This window comes from Odontesthes bonariensis, chromosome 9 (genome assembly GCF_027942865.1).
Source record: "Odontesthes bonariensis isolate fOdoBon6 chromosome 9, fOdoBon6.hap1, whole genome shotgun sequence".
Classification (NCBI taxonomy): domain Eukaryota; kingdom Metazoa; phylum Chordata; class Actinopteri; order Atheriniformes; family Atherinopsidae; genus Odontesthes; species Odontesthes bonariensis.
Window position 1 is genome coordinate 7,956,673 of NC_134514.1, and position 24,862 is coordinate 7,981,534.

The window sequence follows — 24,862 nt, forward strand, 5'->3', positions numbered from 1 at the left end:
GCACTGAGATATGTTGACCATAGATCATGAGGCCAAGGTCTATTTAAGTTAATAATTTAATCAGTCATTTCATGACATTTGGATCACAGTCATTTCATTACGCTAGTCGTATAGTGTGGATTATTTATTAATGACTATAATGTACACACTGACTGACTTTTAATGACTATGTAGAGGCCTACACATTAATTGATTACTCACCTTGTTGTCTCTACCAATTTAAGAAGTTCCTAAGTCATAAAAAATACGAATTTCCTAAGAAATGCCATTGTTCTTACGAAAATATTGAGGAATTTCACTTATGATAAATCTTTGGAACTTCCTAGTTTTTTTCTAAAGAATCTTCCTAAGATTTATCTTAAGAATAGTTTTGTGAATCCGGCCCCAGTTCATTAATATCCAAGTTTTATCTTAAAAACAGGTTTTTTTTCATTTCTAATTGAGTGACACCTAGTTACTGATTGATAAATAATTAGTCACTGGAAGGATATAAGCAGCATTTTATTGTTTTTACTTCAAGTTTATCTGATCCTGGGCATCATGAAACTTTTAGCTTTAGTGCATCTGTGAGCTTTCAGAGTTCGTAACTGATTTTGAAATTTAAAATGTATACCGTAAATATATAGTTTTGGTAGATATGATGATTGGAAGGTTTTACAGCGCTAAAATACAGCCTTGTTCAAAGTTTGACGTCGGGAACAGCATTAGACAAAGACTTGCTTTTTTCTTCTTTTTTTTCCCCCCGAACTTCCAACGTTATAATTTTCTTGCTGTGATGATGTACTTTTAACATCATGTTAGGTATGGTTTGATGAAACAAAACACATTTCCCACCAACTCGCAGCTCTTGAAATGAAACAGAACCTTTAAGATGCAGAGAGCGGTTTAGTCCTCTGGCACACTTCAGTCTTTATGGGTTTTAATAAGTAAAACAATCCTAAAAACAGAAAGTCTCCATGACCTTTACTATAGGATCCCTAATGCAAAGCAGGTGACCTGGTTACTATTCAGCGACTTTGAAGAATGGAGTTGACTGCGGTGGCAACAAACACAACGATTTCAATATTGAAATAGCTCACTCTGAATTTTATGAACTCACGAGACTCCAACTTGTGAATTAATGCACATTAACTGATGGAGGGAGACAACATCGCATATCAGCATCAATGAATCATAAGATACAACAGATGGTGTGCAGTAGACAAGATCATGACCCGTTTTTTTGACATTTTATACTGTATTTCTCCACATTTTCAAGTAATTTACAAATACAATACTTAAATGTAACATAACAAAAATGCCAAACTGACATCCGAAGCTGTGGGACTCAGCTTTCCATCATTACTACATCAATAAGCAATTTTAAGGAAAGTATTTTAGAAAATTCTATTCTCTAGTTCTAGTCTCCAGTGCATGTATTCAAAACTAGTGTTCAGTTCATCTTTTTTAATATTCATATAATTCTGCTCAGAATAAAAACTTCACATTTTTCTGTCGACTGATTTTATTTTTCTCACAAAGTTCTGGTAGCCTGCAAAGCAACAGCTCATTCAATACCCAGACACATAAAACTGTGCTGATCCATTTCCTCTCTGAAAGCACACAAATCTTAGCCTAGAAATCTAGACGCCCCTAGCGGCCGCAAATGGAATTTGCTCCGGGGCCATGTGCAGCTTTTTGCTGTACGGGTCTGGCTTGCTAGGCTACTCAAATCTATACCCTTGTGGATTTGATGGCGTACTCATTCATGTGCGTACAAGCTGCCGGGTGGGGCGCGGGGGGGAGTTTCGTGCATGATCAGTCTGTAGATCTGCGCTGGACTTGCAAAGCTCATCACTGAACAGTTCATGGTTTTGTGATGTGAACTTCACTGGTGCCGCTGCCGTTGGTGGTTGTGGTGATGATGTACTGTGTGGTGGCTTGCTGATTCGCAGGTTGCTCCAGATGTTCACTCTGGGCCTGGGTTGCGCTCTGGGGGGCGGTCTGTTTGGTCTCCAGCTCACTCTGACCCTCGGAGATAACGTAGTGCGTCTGGAGGGACGACAGCGTTACAAGTTACAAAACAGAAGCTCTCGTCTCTCTTTGTCTGTTGACTACAATGTAAACCTGGCAACGATGAGGACGGGTCTCTAAAATCGGTATTTTTAAAACTGTGGCTCACAAGTGCTGGATCGGGCTCTGTTATCAATAAGATGAAAGTTTACTGAAGTCCCTACGAAGCAGCGGTCCCCAAGGGAAAATGTGTCTCAGCATGCTTAGCAAGCATGGCCACACGCATGACATGCAGCACTATTTTTATTTTATTTTTTTAAATGGTGCACAAAGCCTTAAAAATGGAGGTAAAAACTGGTATCACACCGTTGCCCTTTACTGATAAATGCATGTTTCTGGATTGCAGCACGTCCTTAACCAGTTTATTGATTCTTCCATTTGGCATGTATTTGCTCTAACAGGAACACTACCGTGTGAAGTTCTCCCGTTTTTCTCCCCAAACATGTTGGTTTATTTTCTACCATTTGTTACATTTGTGGTGATTTCATTTTATTTGGAGCGGATGTAGTAACTTGCCGGATTTTCCTTTTTATGGATGTCGTTGTTTTGACTGGTGAAGCTGAGCTGGTGAGTTAAGATATATGTATAAAAAGTGATTAAAACTTGCGTTAAATACCATAAATATGTTCATGTATGCGGATTATACAGTGGCTAATATGTCCGTGTAATCAATGTCGTGGTTTTGTTTTATACTTGTGTCATTTTCAGTTGATTACCTGGCGAACGCCACGGTTACTGTATAGGTGCTAGTCAGCATAGCATGTAAAGCATAAATGCTTATACAAAAATTAACCACGAAAAATACAGTGATCGGAGGTCTGAGCTTGAGTGTGACACTGTTTCATCAGTTCAGAACACCCTTTACGGTGGGAGTTATTAGATTAAAGTAGTTAGTTTAATAAAACCGTACAACTACACTATGCATTAGATGCAGATCTCAAGTTTTAGGCCGTTTCCCTGCATCAACTGCAGGATGTCACAGGGAACTTTTTCCAGGCTTGAAGTTACATGTAAAAAAAAATGAAATGTGCAGGATTACATGATGGCACAGCAGGTCATCTGCACTCTATGTTTGCCTTCAAATTTTTTCTACTGAACAAAAACAGACATTGTTCACAGATCGATGTGCTGAACACCTAAACCGGTAAATAATAAAGGTAAAATGATGATTTTATATCTTGTACTAAGCTACAGGAGATATGTTTTTTTTATGTGGATAACAAAAAAAACAACTCAACTCCAGTTGCACTGGATCGCTGCTACGTTCAGAACCTAACATCTACATTGTTCTCACTCTGCATTAATCTACAGGGAGACGGGGAGCTCCGAAACCCCCCAAAACATTAGTTATTTCCACCTAACAAATATTCACTGTTAGGTGAATATTCACTGGTGCTTCTAAGGTTGGATTCCCCACGAAAGCCGTGAATTGTCTTCACTTTTGTTTTTACAGGGGTAGCAGCTGGTTGTCTGATTTTTCATTGTTTTTTTTATGTTTGTCTCTTTATGTTTCTGTTCTTTTTTTCTCTTCTTCGCTCTCTCTCTCTCTCTCTGTCCCCCGGTCCGGTTCGGCACTATTATCACATCATGTTAAATATTGTAACAAAAATTAATAAATAAAAATTAGGAGTTGATAGGCATCGAGGGGAGCTTTACATTCATAAAGCTTCCTTTGGCATAGCAAATGTGTTTAGCATAAACGGTATTCAGATTACAATTCTGCTGCCATAATGCTGGACAGGACAAGGGTTTAAAAAAAAAAGAAAAAAAAAAAAAAAGAAGAGGGGATGCTACACAGAGGTAAAAATAAATAAAGAAATAAATAAATAAAATATTCACTCCGCTCTGCATCCACTCACCGTTTTCACCTGGTTACTGCTGACTCCAGACACAGGGGTGCTAGTTTCAGCTATCACATACTGAGCATGAGGTAGAGCCATCATTTGGATCTCAGATGCTGGAACAGTAAGAAGTTGACATGTAAACCTGTCCACTAATCATACAGCATAGAACCATCAGAAGACACACGGCCTGACTGGATATGAGAGTGATGTAGGACTCACGGTAGCCACGGTAGTTCCAGTTTCCAGGAATATAAGCGTGCTGCACAGCGCCCTGCTGCTGGGTGCTGTTTGCTTGGAGGGTGTGGCTCTGGGCTAAAGTGACGGGGGTCAGCTGAGAGGGGCTCAGCTCCTGACTGGGCTGCTGAGAGGTGGGGCTAAGAGGCTGACTGGTACCCTGAAAGAGGGAGAGAGGATGCTTTTTAAGTTCTCCATTATCAAGACTGCAGGGATTCACCAGTGTGTAGAGGTTCTTCACCTCCTATAAAGTTTAAACACTAACCAATGGCCTCTGAAATTACTCATCAGCCTAAACCAAAAGTCACGGGTTTACCTGTGTGGCCCCTTGTCCGGTGCCTGAGGACTCAGAGACCTGGATGTGTTGTACCTGGATGGAGTGCTGGCTGTAACCATGAGGGTCATGGAGCTGGCTCACATCTACTGTTGGGGCCTGGGAATGTGGGGAGGTAGCCTGGGAAATGGACGTAAAGCAACATAACAAACGTTAAAGTTTTTAAAGAACTGCTAAAAAGTGTCATACTAACTCAAACACTCCTTTCAGCAGAGACTCTGCGCTCTGAGGAGCTTACCGGAGCGACCTGGACCACCTGGAGCTGAATGTGCTGCGGCTGGGACAGGCTGCCTCCTGCCTGAGAGACGGGGATATACTGGATTCTCTGGTAGTCTCCCTGTGCTGTTCGGTAGTCTGAGGTCAGTGTTTGAGAAAGTTCTGTCATGGCCTGGGTCAGCAGGTCTGTGGTCTGTGCAGAAAGGGAAATACATAACACAGTTAATATCATACAGATATAATATTTGTTGTATATTAGAGGCAGAGGTGGGTAGTAACGAGTTACATTTACCCCGTTACATTTATTTGAGTAAGTTTTTGAAAACATTATACTTCTCGGAGTAGTTTTAAATCTCTATACTTTTTACTTTTACTTGAGTAGATGTGTGCAGCAGAAACTGTCCTCTTACTCCGCTACATTAGGCTACAATGAGCTGGTTACTTTTCTTCTTCCCTCTTTGGTATTCTACACCTCATTATTTTTATCCCCCCGCGTACGCCTCATTTTAATGTTTTATTCTGACAGAGAGAGAGACTTCCGCCAAAGGCTCTACCACCTGACTGTGTTCCACCAATCAGACGCAGCCGTGCAGTCTGGTCACGTGACCATACTCAATCTCAGCGGCGGGACGGGTTAGCTTTAGCATTAGCAGTCGTAGCAAACAAACAAAGAAACAGATGAAAAATGTCAGAACCAACGGTGGGAAATGAAGACGCAGACAAGGCCTCATACTGAAAGCATGTTTACCTTACAAAGAGTGAGAAACAGCAGCCACATTATGTGTCTTCTGTGTCAACCAAAACAAACGCACACTTCAGCAGAAACTCAACATCTAACTTGAGGAAACATGTAGCGGTAAGTTTCCTAAACTCGTTTTTCCCCCCATGGATAGGTGAATGTTTGTTTTTTAGGTTACATATGTTTTAAACATTTCCTAAGTCTCTTTTATTTTTTATTGAAGTACTTGAATTTACCAGGATTATTTTGATTTAAGCTATTTTGTAATTAATTAATTAATTTTAATTAATTTTATTGATTGGATGAACTCTAATTTGCCTAAAGATGATTATTTAGTATTTTTGTCTGTCTGATTGAATGCTTGTGTTAACAAATAAATCAGACGTTACTCAACATTTACTCAGTACTTGAGTAGTTTTTTCACTGAGCACTTTTTTACTCTTACTCAAGTAATTATTTGGATGACTACTTTTTACTTTTACTTGAGTCATAATATTCTGTAGTAACAGTACTTTTACTTGAGTACAATTTTTGGCTGCTCTACCCACCTCTGATTAGAGGACCTTCCAAAAGGTTGTATATGCTCGTTTCTACGACAAATATAATATCCTTTTAGTCCACTGAGACAATTATCTGTCATTTCTGATTTGACGCCAATGTGTTTTTCATCTTTAAAGAATATTTGAGTCATTTTTAGGCATGCGTTCTTACCACTACAGCCTCAGCGGTGGTACCGTCTGCACTGATGACTGCAGGAGCGCTACTGATTACAGCTGTGGTCAGAGGAGCCTGGATGGTGTTGGCCAGCTGGGCGAACTCTGGATGTTTTTTTCTGATGTGCTGCACCATCTTAGTCTGAGAAACAGGAACACGGTGAGAACACGATCTTTTTTATGCAAATTATTACCAAAAAAAAGCTGAATGAGGAGATTCCTCGTTTTAATAAAGTTCCACTTACCTTGCTGCTGTACTGTTTGGCACAGTGAGGGCAGCAGACCGGTGCTGTTGCGATGGTACCAGTAAGCTGGGTGTGCGTGCTCAACATGGGGTCAGGCTCGCCAGGAGCAGCTGGACGCAACTTCCGGATGCTGGGAGGCAGTTCTGCCCCGGGATGGTTTTTCAGTATGTGAGCTTTCCTTTTACTAGCACTCTTGTACACCTGCAGAAACAGAAATTGGTTAAATAAACATGTTGTCTGAAGTTTGAAAGGAAGCAGAAGATCAATGCGAGGCATGAATTTTCACACCAACACTGCACCCAAACTCAAGAGGACAGAAGGAGGAAAGAAACACCAACCTTGTCACAATATTGGCAGAAGTAATCTCTGTTGGGTTTGATGATTGGCAGCGTTAGCTCAGGCACGTCATCAATACGCATCTCTGGATGACGCTTGGACAAATGATTAACCTGCAACCAGAAAAGCAGCCTAAGTCTCCTGGAATTCAATATCCAATAAAAATATGAGAGCTGAAGCTCACCAGCATTCCCCTGCGCCGAAATCCCATCATGCACGCCCTGCATTTGAACACAAAGCTCTCAAAGTCGGTGGTGGGGACCTTCATTTTGAGGGCTTTGGATCGATGGATACGGTCAGCCTTCTTGGCTTCTCTATCTGGATTGTGCATGCGCTGCATATGCTCCCGCAGCTTATCTTTCCTCTGAATTGCAAAGGAGAATAAAAGTCACGTGAGAATTCACAACCCTATTAAGTAACACAATGCCTGTTATCCAAAGTCATCTTACCTTGAACTGTTTGCCACATGTAGAGCACAGAAAGTCCTTTCGGTCCGAGTGGCGCAACATGTGTAAACGCAGCTTGTCTGGTCGGCAGAAGGCCTTTTCACAGTCTGGACACTGAAAGATCTTCTCTGAATGAAAGCAGCGAATATGTTTCTTCACCTAAGGAGGAGAAGATTTATATATGAACATATTTCCTAAAACGACTCAAAGATCAAGCTTTCTGGACTTAGTCGTGTGAACTCCAACTCCTCTTTTCGTCAACATATCTTCATGGGAGAACCTAAATCAATAAAACTTCACGGTTCCTCCCCTCTCCCTCTCTGCTGTGTTTCAGCTCTGCAACCTGCAAAGGAAGCCGTCATTCACACACAAGCTCGTCACTACTGCAGTTGTTAGGACAGTAACCGCTAACCTGGATGAAGTCACTAAACGTCTTCTTGCAGGAGGGACAAGTAAAGCAGCCGTCCACAGAATGCACCTCGACGTGGTCTTTCAGCAGTTCTAGCCTTTCGAATGTTTCTGGGCATAAAAGACAAGAGTAGGAGCGGTTCTCTGTGTGCACCAGAAGATGCTCCTCCAGGGCCGAGTCACTCACGAAGCTTTTGCTGCAAATGTGGCAGGAAAAGGCGTAGGCGTCTCGGCCGTGGACACGCAGGTGCTGATCCAGCTTGTCTTTTTCCCGGAAGGCTTTGCCACAGTGGGTGCATTTAAAAGGACGAAAACTTTTCCTGATGAAGAGGTGCTGCAGCGCCGCATTCTGAAATGGAAAATGGAGAGAGATTCACTAGGAGAAAACCACAACATGTTTAATGGCAATTTATCTGAAGAGACACAAGGAAAAAAAATCAATAGATGCAATATAGTGTGTCAGAGGATCCATGATCACACATCAACATTTGCACAGCACAAAAGAAATCATTAAACTCTCTGCCTTCCTAACATCCTCGAGGTTTTCCTACCTGTACGTCCATCTGTGAGGAAAGCATGCATTGAAGAAGAGAGACACACCGTTGTAAAGCACGATGACACCAAATACAGCCTCTCTTCAGCAGAAAAACATCACGTCTCCAGTCTTACCCGTATTCTCTTTGCACGACGCATTTCCTGCGATGTGAGGTGGGCATCTGATTGGCTGCTCTGTGCCGGATCCTCCTTTAATAAAACAGGAAGGTCTGTAATGGAGGGTGGCATTATGGACTCTGGGACCGGTTCCCCAGCAGGAGGTTCGAGCTGACCCTCAGCCTCAGTCCCAGCCTCCCCATCCGTCTCCATCTCCACCTCCTTCAGCCCGTTCTGAGCTCCTTCCACCCGTTCCTCAAGCGGCTTCTCTGTCAATTCCAGCATTTCCTAAATAAAAAAAAGGTAATTAGAAAATTGTAATCCCCCCCCTAATCCTTAAGCCAATACAGCACAAATTAATGTTCCCTAACTGTTGTCTTGTCCACACTGGCATCAATTGGTGGATCTAAACGTATAAATTTAGGCGGCCGCCCAGGTCTTCTTCCTGTCCCAAATCTCTTCCGGCCCCTTCCTCGGCCTCGGCCCCTGGATCTGGGAGCAGAAAGACAACAAACGGATTACATGAATGTGGTGGAAATAAAAACCTACAACATGAACTGAGGTGGTGAAAAATGTTTCAACCTTGTAACAGAGCTTAACTTGTCATCGTGCATGTTGAGATGCAGCTGCAGCTGCTCTGAGCTCACAAAGCGGCGGTTACACTCATAACAAGGCCAGTTCTTCTCCTGTTCCCGGAGCACTGAACAAAAAACAAGAGAAAGTGAGAACCAGGAACAACCACAGCTACTAAACACTATATTAGACTGTAGTGTAGTATAGTATGGACAGTGTTGATAGCAGACAAAGTAAACATGAAGTGCTTACCTTTCCTCTCCTCTTCTGTAACATCGTGGATCTTATGATTTACAAACTCGGCATATGAGGCCGCATACCACACCTGCAAAAAAAACAAAAAGAAAAAAACATTTTAGTCTTTGTTGGCTCCAGTTTGACTGGAATGTACCACTTTAAGAAGCAGACACGAGACAATTTAAAGCAACGCTCACTGACCTTCAGCTCTTGCTTCGGCTGGATGTTCTTGATGGTCGTGTAAAATATTTCTGAGCCGTACTGATAGGCCACTAAGTTCTGCTCCAGGTGATTCTGAGCAGGTCTCACAAACATCATCCAGTTGCAGCTGTCTTCATCAGAGAGGTCCAGCCACATGTCATTAGACTTCTCTCCGGCCTTCTCTGCATCCAGCATGCACACCTAAGACATACGGCACGGTTACATGAACAGTTATTTCGAGCTATGGTTACCTGGTCATTCAATTGGGCCGCTGTCCTTGTCCAAATATACACGCATGGAAGCAGAATGGAGTTCGAAACCAAAGCATGTCCGACACCACGAAGCTGTGGACAAAAAAATTCTGCTGCTTCTTTCCATCTCTGGAGGAAATCACAGTACCTGCAAGCATAGCCAAATTCACTGCACAGACGTCATCTTTAAGCTATTCAAATAATTATTTACTCAGCTGATGCTTCAGTTATAAAAATCAGGATTTTATGATTTTATGATCTCGGCCTTTTTAAATCGAAGCTTAAGACCGACCTTTTTAGACTGGCGTTCGAACTCTGATTAGGGCCACTATGCTCATTCTATCCCCTCTTTTTTAATTATCTTAATTAAATTAAAACAAATTTTATTCAATTCATTTTATTGCACTCGTGGAAGGCGTTTAATGCCCTGCAGCACTTTTAGCACTTTACCATTTCTGAATCGTGTTTTATGTTTTGTTTTATGTATTGTTGTTTTTATCCTGTTGTAAAGCACTTTGAGTACCAGTTGGCTGTTGTAAAGGGCTATATAAATAAAGTTTGATTGATTGATTGAGAGCAGGGTGACAGTCTGGAAATGATTTAAGCGATCGGGAGTTGACACGTAGCAAAATGATGGAACCTCGGCTTATTTTATACATCCCCACTGCATTGTCCGGGTGTGTTAGTCTGGTTTTAAGAAGCTCAATTTTGTGCGTTTTTACACATTCATACATGCATTTTAGAGGTCGAGAGTCACGTAAATGCGCTTATTGGTTACGATGATGGGATCCAGTTGAAAGTTACTCATTTCTTTCCTGTAAAATATTTAATTCCCAAAAAGGGTTTTTAAAGACAATGCAATTAAAATTCAAGTAACTTTAATGTAACAGTTTGAATTTTAAGCTGTTACTTCCTGAAACTTTCATGGTATCCAACAAACAGGGAAGGTACAAGGCTTCTGGTAATAAAGAATATCAGTTTGAAACAGTCAACAATCAAACAGAAATTAGCATTGCACAGTGCTGACTTACTTTCAGGTGAATGTAGTGGTCCTGCAGGTCACTCTGTGGAACCAGTGGCCCCTCCACAGGACCGAACTGTGTGCGCTTTGGGATGCGTCTCTTGGAGAACACCCCACCGAGGAAGCGGTCGATGTAGAGGACTAAAGGCAGGCTGGCCCTCGCCTTTGACATCACCGGCCGGTTGGGGATGGGATGCAGAGGACCGTGTGTCAGACAGACGGAGGGGTTGGCGTTGTTACACTCCTCGCACCCTGAGACAAATGCAATCAGTTACGCGCCTCAAGATGTTAAGATGGTTACGTAACACGGATAGACATAAAGGTCCAAATCCAAATGATTGAAGTCTGCCAGAATAATAGTATTTGACTTTACATTGTTGGTGAGGAACTGTTTCTTTGACCGTAAAAAACATGACATATGTGCCACTTTTGATTGGATTTTTACCCAACATGTTCAGTTGCACTGAACTTTACTCACAAAGGTTGTGAGGGTTGAATGATTGAGGCTGCCGCAGCTCCCAGTCATCCATCTCTGAGTCTTCATCCTCATCTTCGTCAGAGTCGTCTGTGGAGTCCGTGGCCCCGAGCGGGCTGGTGGGAGGGTCTGTGATGTCAGCCATGGCCGTGAGCGAGTTGGACACAGACAGCTGCTCCTGTATGTGGGGGTTTTTACAAAGTCAATGTTCGGTTTATCTTTTTGAGAACAACCATGACAAATTCTAAACCTCTGGTATTTGTACAGAAAACTAAAATATACATTAAGAGAAAACATAGATGACTGCCATATCGCACAAAAACAGCGTGTCCTCACCTGGGAAACTGGCTCCAGGAGGGCTTGTGGGGCGTCTGCTACATTACTGAGAACATGCAGATTGGCGGCATTCACGTTTTGTCCACCAGGCAGCAGAACTGTGACCTGCAGGTGAGATTCAGTATGCTTTGCGGGTCATATAATAAAAACAATGTGGCACACAGTGAGCTAGCAATATGGAAATGCCTGTTAAACCTACCTGCTGAGTTGTGCCGTCCTGCTGAATGTAAGCCACCTGTGGCTGATCAGCAAATACAGTCTGAAAGAACAAGGTTTTTAACGTTTTTTGTCCAATAGGTCATTTAGTCTCATGTAAGCAGGGAGCTAGTTTTAAACCCTGAGCTCCACCTGCACATCAGAGCATGTTGTTCTGGTGATGAATGGATTCTGAATGTTTAACAGAAACCCTCTAAAGCAGAACTTTACCTGAGTCCCATCTGCAGGGTGTATGTAGACTAGTGTGTGCTCTGCGGATTCGACTGAAGTATAGGAGTTTCCGTCTGCTGTGTAAACCACCTGCTGCTCTCCCCTGTCCGCCTGATCTCCACTGTACACTATCTGGGCCACAGCGTTGCCTTCAAAATGCACCTGAAACATGAGCATACATAACACAAAGGCTGTGAGCCACGTGCAGCATCATTACATCCTTTCCCAATTTTAGTGGGTAACTAATCGCCTTTTAGGAGGTACAACTCTTTAGTATTCACTGAAACTTCAGTGCACAATTACTTTACTTAGCAGCAAAAATGGTCAATGGAAAAAGCAAGTTTCAGGTCAAGTTTAGCCTAAATTATCACTTTCAACCTAATCGTTCAAATACAGTTCAATCAGGAATGTAGACCTGTGTGGCGTTGCTTGAATCATTGTTAACAGTCTGACTCCACACAGCCGATGGTTCCTGCTTCGTCTCCATGACAGCAGGGCGCCAAGTCTGCCTCCAGCCACGTCAATTCTCTCCTGAGACAGCTAATGATGCCTGGGAGGCACAGAGATAAGATCATTTAAGTCATTTTCATTATAATAACATGAGTTGTTATGACGGTATTAGTACCCGACACAAATTATAGATGCAAATAATGGATTAACACGAACACTTTTCAGTAGAGTTGTGGATATAAAGAAAATGTGAGAATGGACGCCTCTACTATCACTCTCTTTTATCAATGACATAGTTTATTACTGGGCTTATGTGGCAACAATGAGGCACTGCGGCAGCCAATCTCTGAGCTGAGCGGCACCGAAGTCATCTGAAGCTGAGATTTATGCATTAAACTGTAGAGTTTCACTCGGCTGACGGGACACGCAAGCCAAAATAAACCAGCATGTCACTTCGTGCACAGAGCGGTCACACAGGACTCTCAGCGGGGGTACGAGGCAAAAGCCGGTACGCTCAGGAGGCCGCCTGGAGAACGACGCCTGAACAGAACCGCACGCCGGCACAAAAGCCGAGACGAAGAATCACGATTCTGTACACTCGTTCCGAAATCCTAGATGGTATAATCAATAAGAAAATCGTTCCCCCCCTATTTTAACCCCGCAGGTTCTCAGTCCCAACCGGACCATACCACAAAAACGAGCGCTGTAGAAACCCGGGCATTTACTGCACCGCAACATTAGCAATACGGCCGTGTAGTCCCACTGTGAGGCCGCACGGTGAGGCCAACTCAACTTGTCACATCGTAGAAGAAGAGCCACATTTTGCAATTTTTAACAATACCGATAATGAAGCGCTACATATCCGAATTATTTGGATAGACCCACCCGTCCCCCATTTCTAGTTGAGCCCAGCCCTTCAAGTCTACTGTGAACAAGGAAGAACGGGCTCCATTTTGGGTGGGACTAACAACAACGGCTACATCCAAAGAGACCTACAGAAAATAAATATATTTTCTACCGACATATATGCGACAAAACGACCCATACATTTAATTTACACTAACATCGTGACCAAAGGACAGTTAAGAAACAGTACTAGTCGCTATTCAAACCCTGGTATTCTTAAATTTTGTAGAAAACGTACAAGTTGTTCTTACCTCAGAATGGTAGCTGCAGAGATGGCTGCATTGCATATATTAACATAATCTGCCTAGTAACACGCAGGAGCGTGGGCTCCGATTGGTGATTATTCCCTTTGGCGCAAAAGCTATGCATTCTATTTTAAAACTGTGTTTTAGCGTAACGGTTTACTTACTCAGTCTGTTTATGTAATGTAATATTTTAATGTGATGTACACGACGATGTTGCTGTCCATTCTACAAAAGAAGTTGCCACATTTACAGCCAATCAGAAAAATGAGACTCTGTGGTCGTCCAATCGAATACAACCTGTTGTTGTGTGTTCTTCTGAACGAGTTTACTCACACTTCCGGTGGATATTTACAAAATAAGTCAAACATGGCGGACAAAGACACCAATCTTAATGTTATGATATTTGATGTATTTATGTTTTTAAAATAAATAAACAAAAAACAATATATTGCAAAAATACAAAATGTATACGTTATAATCTACGAGTGTATACTCTTGAGTAAAAATAATACAGATATTATTACTTATTAATAGTCTGCAAATAAAGCTGTTGCTTTTCTTCGTCTGTTTAGGTTTGTTCAGTATTTGGTCAATGATAACGAAAAAGCTGGAAATCATTAATGATCTTTGAGAAGTTGAGTTCCTGTTTTTCACTGTGACCACTAAAGGGAGCCAAACAATCACGTTTTAAGGAGACAGCTCTGCTTTCTTTTCTTTTTTTTTTTTTACCTTTACTGTACACATGCATCCATCCATTTTATACCAGCTTAATCCAATTCATGATCACAGGTGGCCTGGAGTCTATCCCAGCTGCCATTGGGGATGTACCCCCCCCCCCCCCCCCCACCGTCCAGGGGTACACCATATATATTATATATATAAATATATATATATAATATACACCGTATATTTATTTGTATTTCATTGCACTGTATTTCATTCATCTGTAATTATTCATCTGTAAAAATGCACTTTTATTGCTGCTATTTGCACTTCTGGTGAGATGCCAAAACCTACTTTTTGTTATGCTACATGAGTAATGACAATAAAGTTGAATCTCATCTCATCTCAAAAGGTCGTCAATTCAACACAGAGCCTCACAGAAACAAACGACCATGCCCTCACACTCCCTCCTAGGGTCAATTTAGATCATCAGTTAACTACACATGCATGTTTTTGGGAAGGTCAGAGGAAGATAACCCACACATTCATGGGGAGAACATGCATACTCCACACAGAACAGCCCCAGGTGGGATTCAAACCAGGAACCCTCCTTCCTTTGAGGCGATGGTGCGAGCCCCCACACCACCGTGCAGCCCAGGACAGATACAGATTGAAAAAAAAAAAAAAGCTTTAAAATCAACTGAATAAATAACTTTCACTTACATCCACGGAATCAATCAACTCTGCATTCAATGCTACGTATTGCTATTGAATTTGTGTGTGTCTTGTAAATTTGATTTCAAACAGAAGAAATCCCATTTTTTCTTCTCCATTCAACTCTAAATAGTCAACAATAACAAAAAATAGATGTGGTTCTATCCATCTTTGTAAATGTATTTAAACTGGATTTATTATACAGAGTTTTAACCCATTTGCTTTTGGACTTGAATGGAATTGAGTAGTCCGATTCACAGGGCCACACAGAGACAAACGAGACACACAACCACACACACTCACTCCTAGGGACAATTTAGTCACCAATTAACCTGACATGCATGTTTTTGGACGTTGGGAGGAAACCATACACGGGGAAAACATGCAAACTCCACACATAAAGGCCCCAGCTAGGATTTGAACCAGGAACCCTCTTGCTGTGAGGTGATGGTGCTAACCATCACACCACCGTGCACCACCTGAATTTATTTGATGTAGTTTATAAAGGCTTGCACATGTGTGAGGTCCAATAATTTCCAATGACAATCTGTGAGGTAAAACTATGAAAGCAGATTGAAAGCTTTGAGGGTAAAATTGCCAGACTGAGAAACTGAGCAAAGGGTCTTTGGTCATTGATGTGACAAACCCCTCAGTGCTCACCATAAAAGAGCTTTGGAAGTCCTCTGCGGGGATAACAAAAGGACGTCCAACTTAACAGCCCTCCATCATCAGCCTTTATGATGGAGCAGCTGGAGGAAGCTGTGTAAAATGCATGATGCAACAACTACTTAGAGTTTTGAATCTGGGATTTAATGGACCACCAAAGCTTGACGAAAAAGATTATCTGATCTAATGAGACACTTTAGGCAGAATTCCAAGCACACTGTCACCACAACACCAGGCACATTTACAATGTACCATATCTGCAGTGACTTGTGGTGGTGGTTGGGGATAATAATAATAATATTTAATACTTTTATTCAGAGAAACTTTACAAAATGACATTACAGAGTATCTTACAGGTGGTGCAGATAATCAAAGCAAAAGCAAAATATGAAACAAGTAGTTAAAAAGGTACATTTGTATAAAAGGGAATTTTGAGAATGGATTTTATAGAGGACTCGTCTGAACTCATTAGACAGAGAGTTCCAAAGATGGGAGGCGCGAACAGCAAAGGTCTGGTCACCTGTCGTGATAAGTCATGATTTCAGAACTGTTAGAAGCCTCCGCCCTCATCAGTGGAGACTGAAAAGAACTTTTTCCAATCGGCTGGTTTCATATTTGCTGAAAATAAATAAATGAATAAACAAAAAATGTAAATAAAAACAAGAATTTGTTTCTAGATAAAACCTAAAGCAAAATCACTTTCCTCAGGTGATCTGGGGGGAAAACTTCCACTTCCAAAGATGAGATTCAGCTAGTTTTAAAAACATTGAATGACTAATGTTGAATAGATACTCTGAGTACGCTGCCTGAAGCAAAGATCAAATTAACATGAAGTTTTCCTTTTAATGTGTAATCAGAGAAAATTACACTCCTGCAAGACAAAATTCAAATCACAGAAGTTTAATTGAGTTTAATTAATTGTGAGAGAGTTCATGTAATGACCATATTTATGTAACTAGCTGAACAAAGACCGTGTAATCTTCGTCTCTTCTGCAGTCTGAAATAGAAACACTTTTTCTATAATTGAGATATGAATTTTTCTTCCAATGCTGGTCATCTTTGCTTATCCAACATGCACATTCAGCCCGTGCAATTTATAAGTCCAAAAAGTCCAAAAAACAGAGTGAAATGAATAATCAGATGAGTTTCCTGTTAGTTTCTGCACACAGACTGTAAAACATTTCATTTAAGCAGAAGCCTTATTCAGGTCTTTTACCGAACTAATGGAAGCTATACCACAAAGTTACACTACACAGTTATTAATATAAACCTGGCATTCACACTTCAGTGATCAAGAAGAAACTTGATGTAATGTCTTGAGCTTGAATATGTTTGAGCAGTTGAAACTATGTGATATGCAAAGATATTCTAAGGGGTGATGTGTCCTCATCAGCATGCTGTACTTTTAAAACATTACAGTCATTCAGTATATTATGATCAATCATAATCAGAGGGAAAGTATATTAAAAAGTAAAGGTATTGGGCTTTAAACCTTTAATCTCCTTCTTTACTTTTTGGTAAAAAATTGTACACGTCTCCCACTTGATTGAGGTGTTTATTGGAGTAAACTAAAAGGGAGTAAATGTTGATACTTTTACCAAGAACTGACATCTCAACATGTTTTTAGATTAAAAGCATTTAGATTCTTATCATTATTGCTTTTTAGGGTCGTTAAAAAAATAGGAACATCAAAGATTTTGGGACATTTGCTGGTAAAGCTGTGAGGGATTTTTAACAGTGGAGTAGTATTTCTCTGTTATGTTAGCATGGATTAATATCAACATGGACCTTAAAACCCTTTCACAACAAAAGGGTCATGTCACAGAGCATAAGTAGACTGTCAGACAGATAGATGCATTGATCAAGAATCAAAAAAGTCTTTAATAAACAAAACCAAATAAGGAATGATGAGATCACACAAGAAACTGTAAACAGCCTAACAAACTAAAGACTCAAGGAAGTAACCAGACTGTGTCACCATGGGGGTAGCAACAACAGCAAACTATCAACTGACTGAGGACCAGAGAGCTATAAATACTGGGAGGTTAGGGGTTAACAGTAAACAGGTATGCATGGAGACGCCAAGACAACCGGGGAAGGGATATCTAGGGGTGGAAGACAAGTAAATGAGAAATTACACTAAACCAAAGGCTGAAAGGAATTAGAAAATAAACAGAGTATACATGGAGTACAAACTCAGGAGAAACATGAACATGACGACACTAAACTAAAGAAAGCTAAAAACTAAACAGGACGCAAACAGAATACAAACCCTTCTGCCAAAAACGAGAATATAGCAGAATCAAACACAGAAGACTGAAATACACACAAAAAGGGCTTCATGGCTCAAACAGAAACTGAACCAAAACACAGAGGAGACTAACCAAAGGATAAATAAACCAGAGGAAAGAACAAAAAGCAAAGCAATGATGATAATCACAACATAACACCAAGAAAAAGGCAAATAATAAACAAGAATCTGAGCAAAACATCAACTACAACCCCACCAACATACCAAAATCCATAAATACCAAACCCTAACCCTCTAATAAACCTGCCTGGGGGAGCAGAATCACGTACTGACACAAAATAAAAGAAATCGCAAATGCATTGCCTTCCAGGTGCCCATCAGCTACTGCTTTCAGTGTTGCATGTGTAAATATCCCCCGCACCGGTGCGTCTGTGGACGGACGCCTGGCGGCGCTCTGCTGCAGCTCGGATCGGATGAGGCAGAGGAGGGAGGAGGCAGCTGAGGCAGAGCAGCCGCGCCACAGTCCACATTTCCACAGGAGCCCGACACTCAGTCCCTTCCAACCTTTCTCTGTCGAGCTCTGTGAAGCAAACAAGCGCCGCAGCTCTCCGTGATCGACTCTGAAGTTGTTGCCCGGACTTGGTTTGCTGCTCATTCTCCTGGACGTCAGCTCGCGCAGATAGCAGAGAGGATATAAGTTATTTACAGCAGCAGATCCGGAGCTCCTGGAAGATGGGTTCAGTCCCGGCGGTATCTGTCCTCGTTTTGGGCATTGTGGTTCCAGCGTTGGCCGGCTATATTGAGGTAGGCGTTGTGAAATGTTTCAGATTTATTGTGTGGCAGGTCATTCTTACCTTAACTCTCATCATCAGAGTGGTTTCTAATGGAAAGGCAAATGTTTTTAGACCTCATTATTGGTCTTCTCTTCCCGTGAGGCACTCTCGGCTCAGCTCTGATTTCCTGAGGAATGATTTATGTCGCCTCATGTGAAATGTATTGATCAGTCTGCTGCCAAGATTCCCACTAACAAGCGGAACTGATCATTTCATTGAGTGTCTGTAGGGTATAATTGCCTCCACACAGCTTTAAACGCATAAAATATTATCAGACATATTAGATCTAGTTAAATATTAATCCGCTTGATTCCAGGTCATTGTACACCTCACTCTTGAGCTGTGATTGCAGTTTGTTGTTGAGTTTTTACAGTGAGGCAGCCAGAGTGTCCTGTAAGCTTGAATTATAGCAGGGTTTGCTGCAGAGATCAGAGGAAAGACAACTGGCGCTTAGTCAGGCCTTTGGGGACACACAGAACCTCTGCAATGGATCACCAAATGTGTGCAACCTGCTGGACATCATTTAGAAGAGGAAATCCTTCATCTACGCACTCAAATTGGGGCTTTTCCTGTCTCAACAGGATGGCCTCCTTTTACACCAGACAGTCCCTGCTTAGTAGTGGGTCTCATTTTAATTAGCTTGTAGTCCATAATGCATTTAGAACGACTGAAATAGCATTCAACAGCTGGTTTCTTGGTTTCCAAATCCTAAAACACGCCCAGTCAGACAGTCAACCTACCTGATGGCCTATTTTCTCGCTGGCTTAAGAGTTATTGTTCCTGGACTCTGATGCCTGCGGTGTCACACACATGTGTGTCATTGGATAACAATGCACCCATTTTCAGAGCAAAGAAGCCCCACAGCCTCACACACTCCCCAGAGGGTAAACCCAAGTGTTTCAGCTTAACCACGACAAAACATTTTTAATGAGACGTCTCCTCCTGGCACCGCGCTGTGCCGTGCAAAGTAACTACTTATCAGGGAATGTTTTCCCCCCACTCTGCGTTTGCAATAAAAAAATAAAAAAAACCTCGGCCATTTTGAGGCAGTATTGGCTGGCATTGTGTGGAGGGAAATAATGGTTATTATGTCCCCAACAAAAATCTGTGCTGCTGCATTCTGTACAAAAGGCTTGTCCCCTGTGAAATGATTTCCTCCTCAATCAGCCTCCAGAGCCGCACAGACCTGCTGGTCGATACTTTACGGACCCTCCTGAGATGATTAATGGGGGAGATCAATGAATTTTCCCTGATCATTCACCCAGATTAAATTGAGAAATTTATGGTGTCTGCTGTGCATCCTGACTGTGAGGAGCACTTTGAGGTTTCCCGCCGTGGATGAATCGATGGCTGAAGGACGGGGTCTTTTTCTTTGTTGGGCACTTCTTGTAAGACCCCACATACAAAGTGTGGATATTCATCATCTGCCTTCTTTGTCTGCAAATACACTGACAGCAAGAAGCAGAAGGTTTTATTCTGGATTGATACTTAACCGATACCCACGTGTATTTGTTGGGAACTGAAAAGCTCAAATCCCAATATTGGTGATTTAACTTCATGATTTAATCTAATCTTTAATTGATTTAAGTTTTTACCTTAACATCATGTTAAATTTGAAAGTTTTCCTTTCTTAGACATGACAGAAATGAAGCCAAAACTGCATGATTGTCTTACTTTCAGCACAGTAACTACAGATTGTTGATTTTTGCCAGTGAATGTGCGACTTTGTGTAGACTTCTGTGGTGGATTTGTTGCAACCCTGGTCATTGAGCTTGAGTTTAAGAGCTGGTGGGAGTCCACCTTCCATTGTTCCTCATGTCTTTGTAACCGTCCCTGCTCTTGTAGTTCCTCTTTATTTTCCAAGCGGTTTGAGATTAGCCAGCTACTTCAGCTGTGTAAACATTTTTGTTTTATCAGATACCTGTGAGAGCACCAGATTCTGAGCTTTTGTTTCTTCAGCTGGGCTTTAGCCCTGTCGTCTGAGCATCTGTGTCACAGGCGCTGCAGGCAGCAGTGGCCACAGAAGAGACCATTTCATATGGATAAAAAAAACAATCAAGGCTTTCATTTCAATTTCACTCACTCATGGAAAATCCAAAGTGAGCAGCTGGATCTCTGCTGGAGATAATTTGAAAATGAGGCGTGTGCTGGAACCACAAAAAGGTCTACCCAGAGAGTTGCATCACTTCGAGGCATTCGCTGATATGGCTCCCACTGGATTAATAGAGTACAGAATATCTGGATCAGTTCATGCATACGGTGCATTGTTTATTATCTCTGCTGGCTCAAGCAGCAGAAATTATCACAACCATGAAAAAGTGTTTTGCAACACCACATCATTTTTGTTAGGGTAATACATTTTAAATATGGTCATTTCCCTCCAGCTGAATTGAAGTGCCAATTATATCAACATGTGTCTAAATTCGAGGCATGACTGAGCTCGTATGGTAGAGACTGCAGCGTTAACTCATGCGGATGGAGGAACTTTGGTCTTCTAGTCTTCTTGTAAACACGCTGCAGACAGAGCGGCTGTAGCAGAGCGGCTGTAGCAGAGCGGCCGGATAATTGTGAAAGATCTGTGCAGCAAAGAAACTGGTGTTGAGCTTAATGCTCCTCGGTTGCAGCCCTGTTGCAGCAGCATTTTTCCTGTCATCATCCAAAGTCCGTGTGTGTGCTTCTCTGCGTGTGAGCTTGTCGGCGAGCATTGATATGAAGGCGTGCTGCTGTGTGCTTTTATGTTTGTATTTGCTCTGGATACGTTGGGTGATGGTGAACAACTGGTTGTGTTTATTGGGGTGGGCTTGATGGAGGTGTTGAATTGATTCTGAGGGCCTTTTGTGTGCCCCTGAATAGCCTGAGACAACCCAAGGTGTTGTAAACTCGCAGGGGTGATCCAGAAAGGAGGGAACGCTTCACTCGTGGAGGTAAAAAAAAACAAACAATCAGCAGCACTTGAATTTGATAAAGATCTCTTAACATATCCTTGTGAGTTTAGGAGCACAGTCCAAACCTCCCGCCGGCTGTTTCTTTTCTCTCCAGCTGCAAAGATTGCCTTCTGACTTTCAGGTTCAGCCGTGTTGAAGGAGTGAACGTGCGCTTCATCTGCAGAGAATCCGCCTGAGTCTGCCCTTGAATTTGTAGATTAGAGGCTAAAACCTTGCTTTGAGTTGTTGGGACTGCCCCGTATCTCGTGAATCCTCTTAGCAACAAGAAATACTGGGTGCTTATAGATCTGCGAAGAGAACGGTACTAATCCCAGAGCCCTGCCACACACACACACTCTCTCTCTCACGTCACCCACCCACCCACTCACTCAGACAAACCCTCATTTCCACACCCTGCAGAGGCAAACTGACTTCAAAGTGGCACAGAACTCAGTGACTCACCTATGTGTAACATCAGTGGTGTTTGCTCCACACTAAAGTCAGATCTGTGCTCTGTGACTAACAGTAGGAAGGGATGTCTGATTGAATCTAAGCCTTTAATCTCTGAGCTTTCATTCCCTCAAAGATACCTTCCTGCCACTCGGTAGATTTCTGTCTCCATCCATCCCTCCGTCTCCTCCCTAAACTGCCTCGGCTGTTTCTTCCTCCAAGCTCGTGCATGTCTCCTGGAGTGATTCCATCGACAGACACACTCTCGGCTCATCCCGAGGATTTAAATAGAGAGGCCTCATCAGGCGAGCCTTGTTCTCACGATGCCGGGCTTTGTCTTTCAGGCTCTGCCTGCACTCTAATTATCCAATGTGAAGGGAGTCGTCTCCTTTTTTTCCCCTTTGAACTGCTTGTGTGTCTGTGTACGAATGTGTTTTGTGGATCCTCTCACAGCTCATCACATATTTAGTCGTTATTTTCTCGGTGAGAGATCCAAAGCAGCGGGTACTTGGACGGAGTGAGTGAGTTCAGATCAGCACTCCCATGACTGCACATCTCATAAGTTGCATCATATGTAGGACAATCTGCACAGCCGTGTCAATCCTCCCCGTGTGCATGCAGCCAAGGTGAATGCTGCTGTACCTGAGCCGGTGCGTTTCCAACAGCACGGCTGTGCAGCACTTTCCTTTGTCCGTTTTTATGCTCAGGAATGCATAGCCTGAAGTGCAAACATGGTCCTTTATTGTGCTGTGAGCAGCTCCTTTCCTCTGATAGCACTGAAAATAAAGACGCACTGTGGCAAATTCAATAGAGAAACGTGTCCTCTTTAATCCCTTTAAAAGGAGCCCTGCCATTGCAGACTTTATTTTTTAATGTGCTTTCTGTTTGTCAGTGTAGGTGGGTTAAACCCTGTCAACCCCCTGCTCGCTGTGTGTGTGTGTGTGTGTGTGTGTGTGTGTGTGTGTGTGTGTGTGTGTGTGTGTGTGTGTGTGTGTGTGTGTGTGTGTGTGTGTGTGTGTGTGTGGAGAGAGAGTCCCTGTGGCTCTGTGAGTCACTCTTGCTGCCTCAAATTTTCTTCCTATGAATAAAATATCTGCTGTGCTATCTATGAGTTACAGTGCACTTGTATCTGGGCTCGTGGCCCCGCCTGTCTCGTCTTCGGTTCCTCTTTGTCCATATGTGAGCAAGACTTCCACTGATGTTCCCTCCTGGGTTTTTCCATGTGTGTAAGATCTCGTTTTGGAAGACCAGTGAGTCACACTCGGGCCCGGGTGAGGCCTTTGCTCTGATTTGCATATATATATATTTTAACTACAGGTAACACAACATGGAATGAGATGGAGGCAGGCAGTTGTGCCTGAGATTGCTTCCTGCAGTTTCCAGATAATAAAAGAACATCGTTTATTCCGGGTTCATTCTTTATACTCCTTTCAACCCATTTTCAGCTTATTTTTGTGTTTCTTTTTAAATAAGCTTATTTAAATCAGGCAGTTTATTACTAATGTGACTTTTTTCAGCACCTGTTATAGTTTTTTTAAAAACTTTTTTTATCTGTCTGTCTTGCATATATCTGTCTGTTTTCTCTGGATGTACATGCAGTATACTAGAGGGCCTTCTAATGTTTTCCACCTTTGTGTCATCTTGGACATGTCTTGTCATTTAGGACGATTGCTGACAGAGAGTCTGTTCTTTTGTTGTTTGTAAGGATTTGAAATGCACGAGAAGTCCTGTTTGATTAGGTTGTCCGCTCTGACTTATCTTCATTCAGATGTAGAAAAGCAGAGGCCTGTGGTTTTGTGGTTGAGTGAGGAATGAGATGGTTCTCTTGTCTTGATAAGCCGCATGACTGGCCAGCATTTTCTGTTTTGCTGAGCAACGTTGAACAAATACGCCATCCTCTGCCAGTGAAAACACAACATGTTAGTTCCAGTTGCCTCCCTGTCCGTCTGAATGCCTGCTGAGCTTCCTCCACATCACTCCCCTCTTTACCTCCGTTCCTGTTGTAGAATCGGTATCTTCCAGGCTACCAAGGGCAACTTGGACTTCATGTTGTGTCTTTCGTTTTTATCATCTTTTTTTTATTTTGGTTCCTCAGGAGAGGAGGGATGAAAATGTCAGTGCAGTAAGAGATAGAAGCATTGCAGTGTAACTGTATACCCCCAGAGAGAGGCCTGTGCTGCTGTCGGTGTTCAGACTGTGTGATGGCCCTGTTAGCAGCCTGTCTGATACAGCATTTTCTCAAGGAGAAGGTGGCCAAGGACAAACAGTAGCCGCGTAGGACGGTCCACTTGGGACATGGAAACAACGAGGCGAGATTTCACTCTCAAAGGAAAGGGAGAAAAGCTGGTTCTCTGAGGCAAAAACAGTGTTTATGTACGTTAATAGAAGAAAATGTTTCCTTTGAGCTCTACTCCCTAATCATCTTTAAGCCCATTCCTTCCAGCACCATGTTTAGTTCAATTATAGGTGCTCATGCAGGATGGAGACCCAAAGCCAAGCTGCAGATCTGCTCCCTGCCCTCACAGATACAATAAATTATGTTCGTGCATCATATGATTTCATGTGATGAAAAAACAAAAGTGAATCTCCACGGTCTGAAATGATGGAATGTGAAAAATTAATGGAGCTTGAATGCTGCTGCAGTGAAAAGTCGCCAATAAACAAAGAGGAGCATGCGGTACATAATTTCCCTGAGATCGAATAAAGAAACTTTCCATCCTGCAGGAATTTAAATGAGCAGAAATGATCACATTTAAAGGAGCCATTTCTGCATTATTACTTGTCTTTAAGAAGCAGGGTGTTTATGATAAATCAATAGTCAAATTGATAATAAAAACAGGTTAAATTTGGCTTTATTAATTCAAGATTAATACCTAATTTTCTGTTGAGCTGCTTTCAAGTCAATCAACTAATAGTTTCTGCACCCTTCAAGCACCTCACTGCACTCTTTCTGTACATTAATCATGTTCAAAGCCTGATTGTAGGCAGCATGTTTGACATTCTGATCTGGCAGTGCTCAGCT

General features: G+C 42.2%; 2 protein-coding genes across 8 annotated transcripts in view; one reads left to right on the plus strand and one right to left on the minus strand.

Annotated features, from left to right (window-relative positions):
• Positions 1–1,065: 1,065 nt before the first annotated feature.
• On the minus strand, positions 1,066–13,615 carry prdm10 (PR domain containing 10). 5 transcript variants are annotated; one of them, XM_075472924.1, is made up of 23 exons: positions 13,504–13,615; positions 12,154–12,288; positions 11,739–11,900; positions 11,512–11,571; positions 11,313–11,417; positions 10,980–11,154; positions 10,512–10,753; positions 9,230–9,430; positions 9,044–9,116; positions 8,801–8,918; positions 8,590–8,710; positions 8,237–8,506; positions 7,572–7,916; positions 7,163–7,318; positions 6,898–7,077; positions 6,716–6,826; positions 6,378–6,578; positions 6,131–6,274; positions 4,703–4,873; positions 4,447–4,584; positions 4,116–4,290; positions 3,912–4,009; positions 1,066–2,031 (listed from the first exon to the last, which is right to left on the minus strand). In XM_075472924.1, exons 2-23 carry the CDS (start codon positions 12,223–12,225, stop codon positions 1,846–1,848), a joined length of 3,504 nt encoding a protein of 1,167 aa, XP_075329039.1. In that variant the 5' UTR covers positions 12,226–12,288; positions 13,504–13,615; the 3' UTR covers positions 1,066–1,845. The 5 variants fall into 5 exon arrangements, with proteins under 5 accessions (XP_075329039.1, XP_075329041.1, XP_075329037.1 ...); XM_075472926.1 differs by lacking the exon at positions 13,504–13,615 and adding an exon at positions 13,346–13,492 and having other exon boundaries at positions 8,819–8,918; XM_075472922.1 differs by lacking the exon at positions 13,504–13,615 and adding an exon at positions 13,346–13,491.
• A 4,532-nt stretch (positions 13,616–18,147) lies between these two features.
• The window catches only part of aplp2 (amyloid beta (A4) precursor-like protein 2), a 57,044-nt gene continuing 50,329 nt past the window's right edge, over positions 18,148–24,862 (plus strand). For all 3 annotated transcript variants that reach the window (XM_075472927.1, XM_075472928.1, XM_075472929.1), the window contains exon 1: positions 18,148–18,437. In XM_075472927.1, coding sequence (XP_075329042.1) covers positions 18,366–18,437 — 72 coding nt within the window. In that variant the 5' untranslated portion in view covers positions 18,148–18,365. The remainder of the gene's footprint in view (positions 18,438–24,862) is intronic.

Excerpts from the sequence above, each read along its gene's own strand:
- prdm10 (XM_075472924.1), bottom strand. The coding sequence starts at position 12,225 with ATGGAGACGAAGCAGGAACCATCGGCTGTGTGGAGTCAGACTGTTAAC. Across the intron at positions 4,585-4,702 it reads AGGTGGTCCAGGTCGCTCCG|GCTACCTCCCCACATTCCCA; the intron begins GTAAGCTCCTCA and ends TCCATTTCCCAG. Across the intron at positions 2,032-3,911 it reads GCAGTAACCAGGTGAAAACG|ACGCACTACGTTATCTCCGA; the intron begins GTGAGTGGATGC and ends TCGTCCCTCCAG.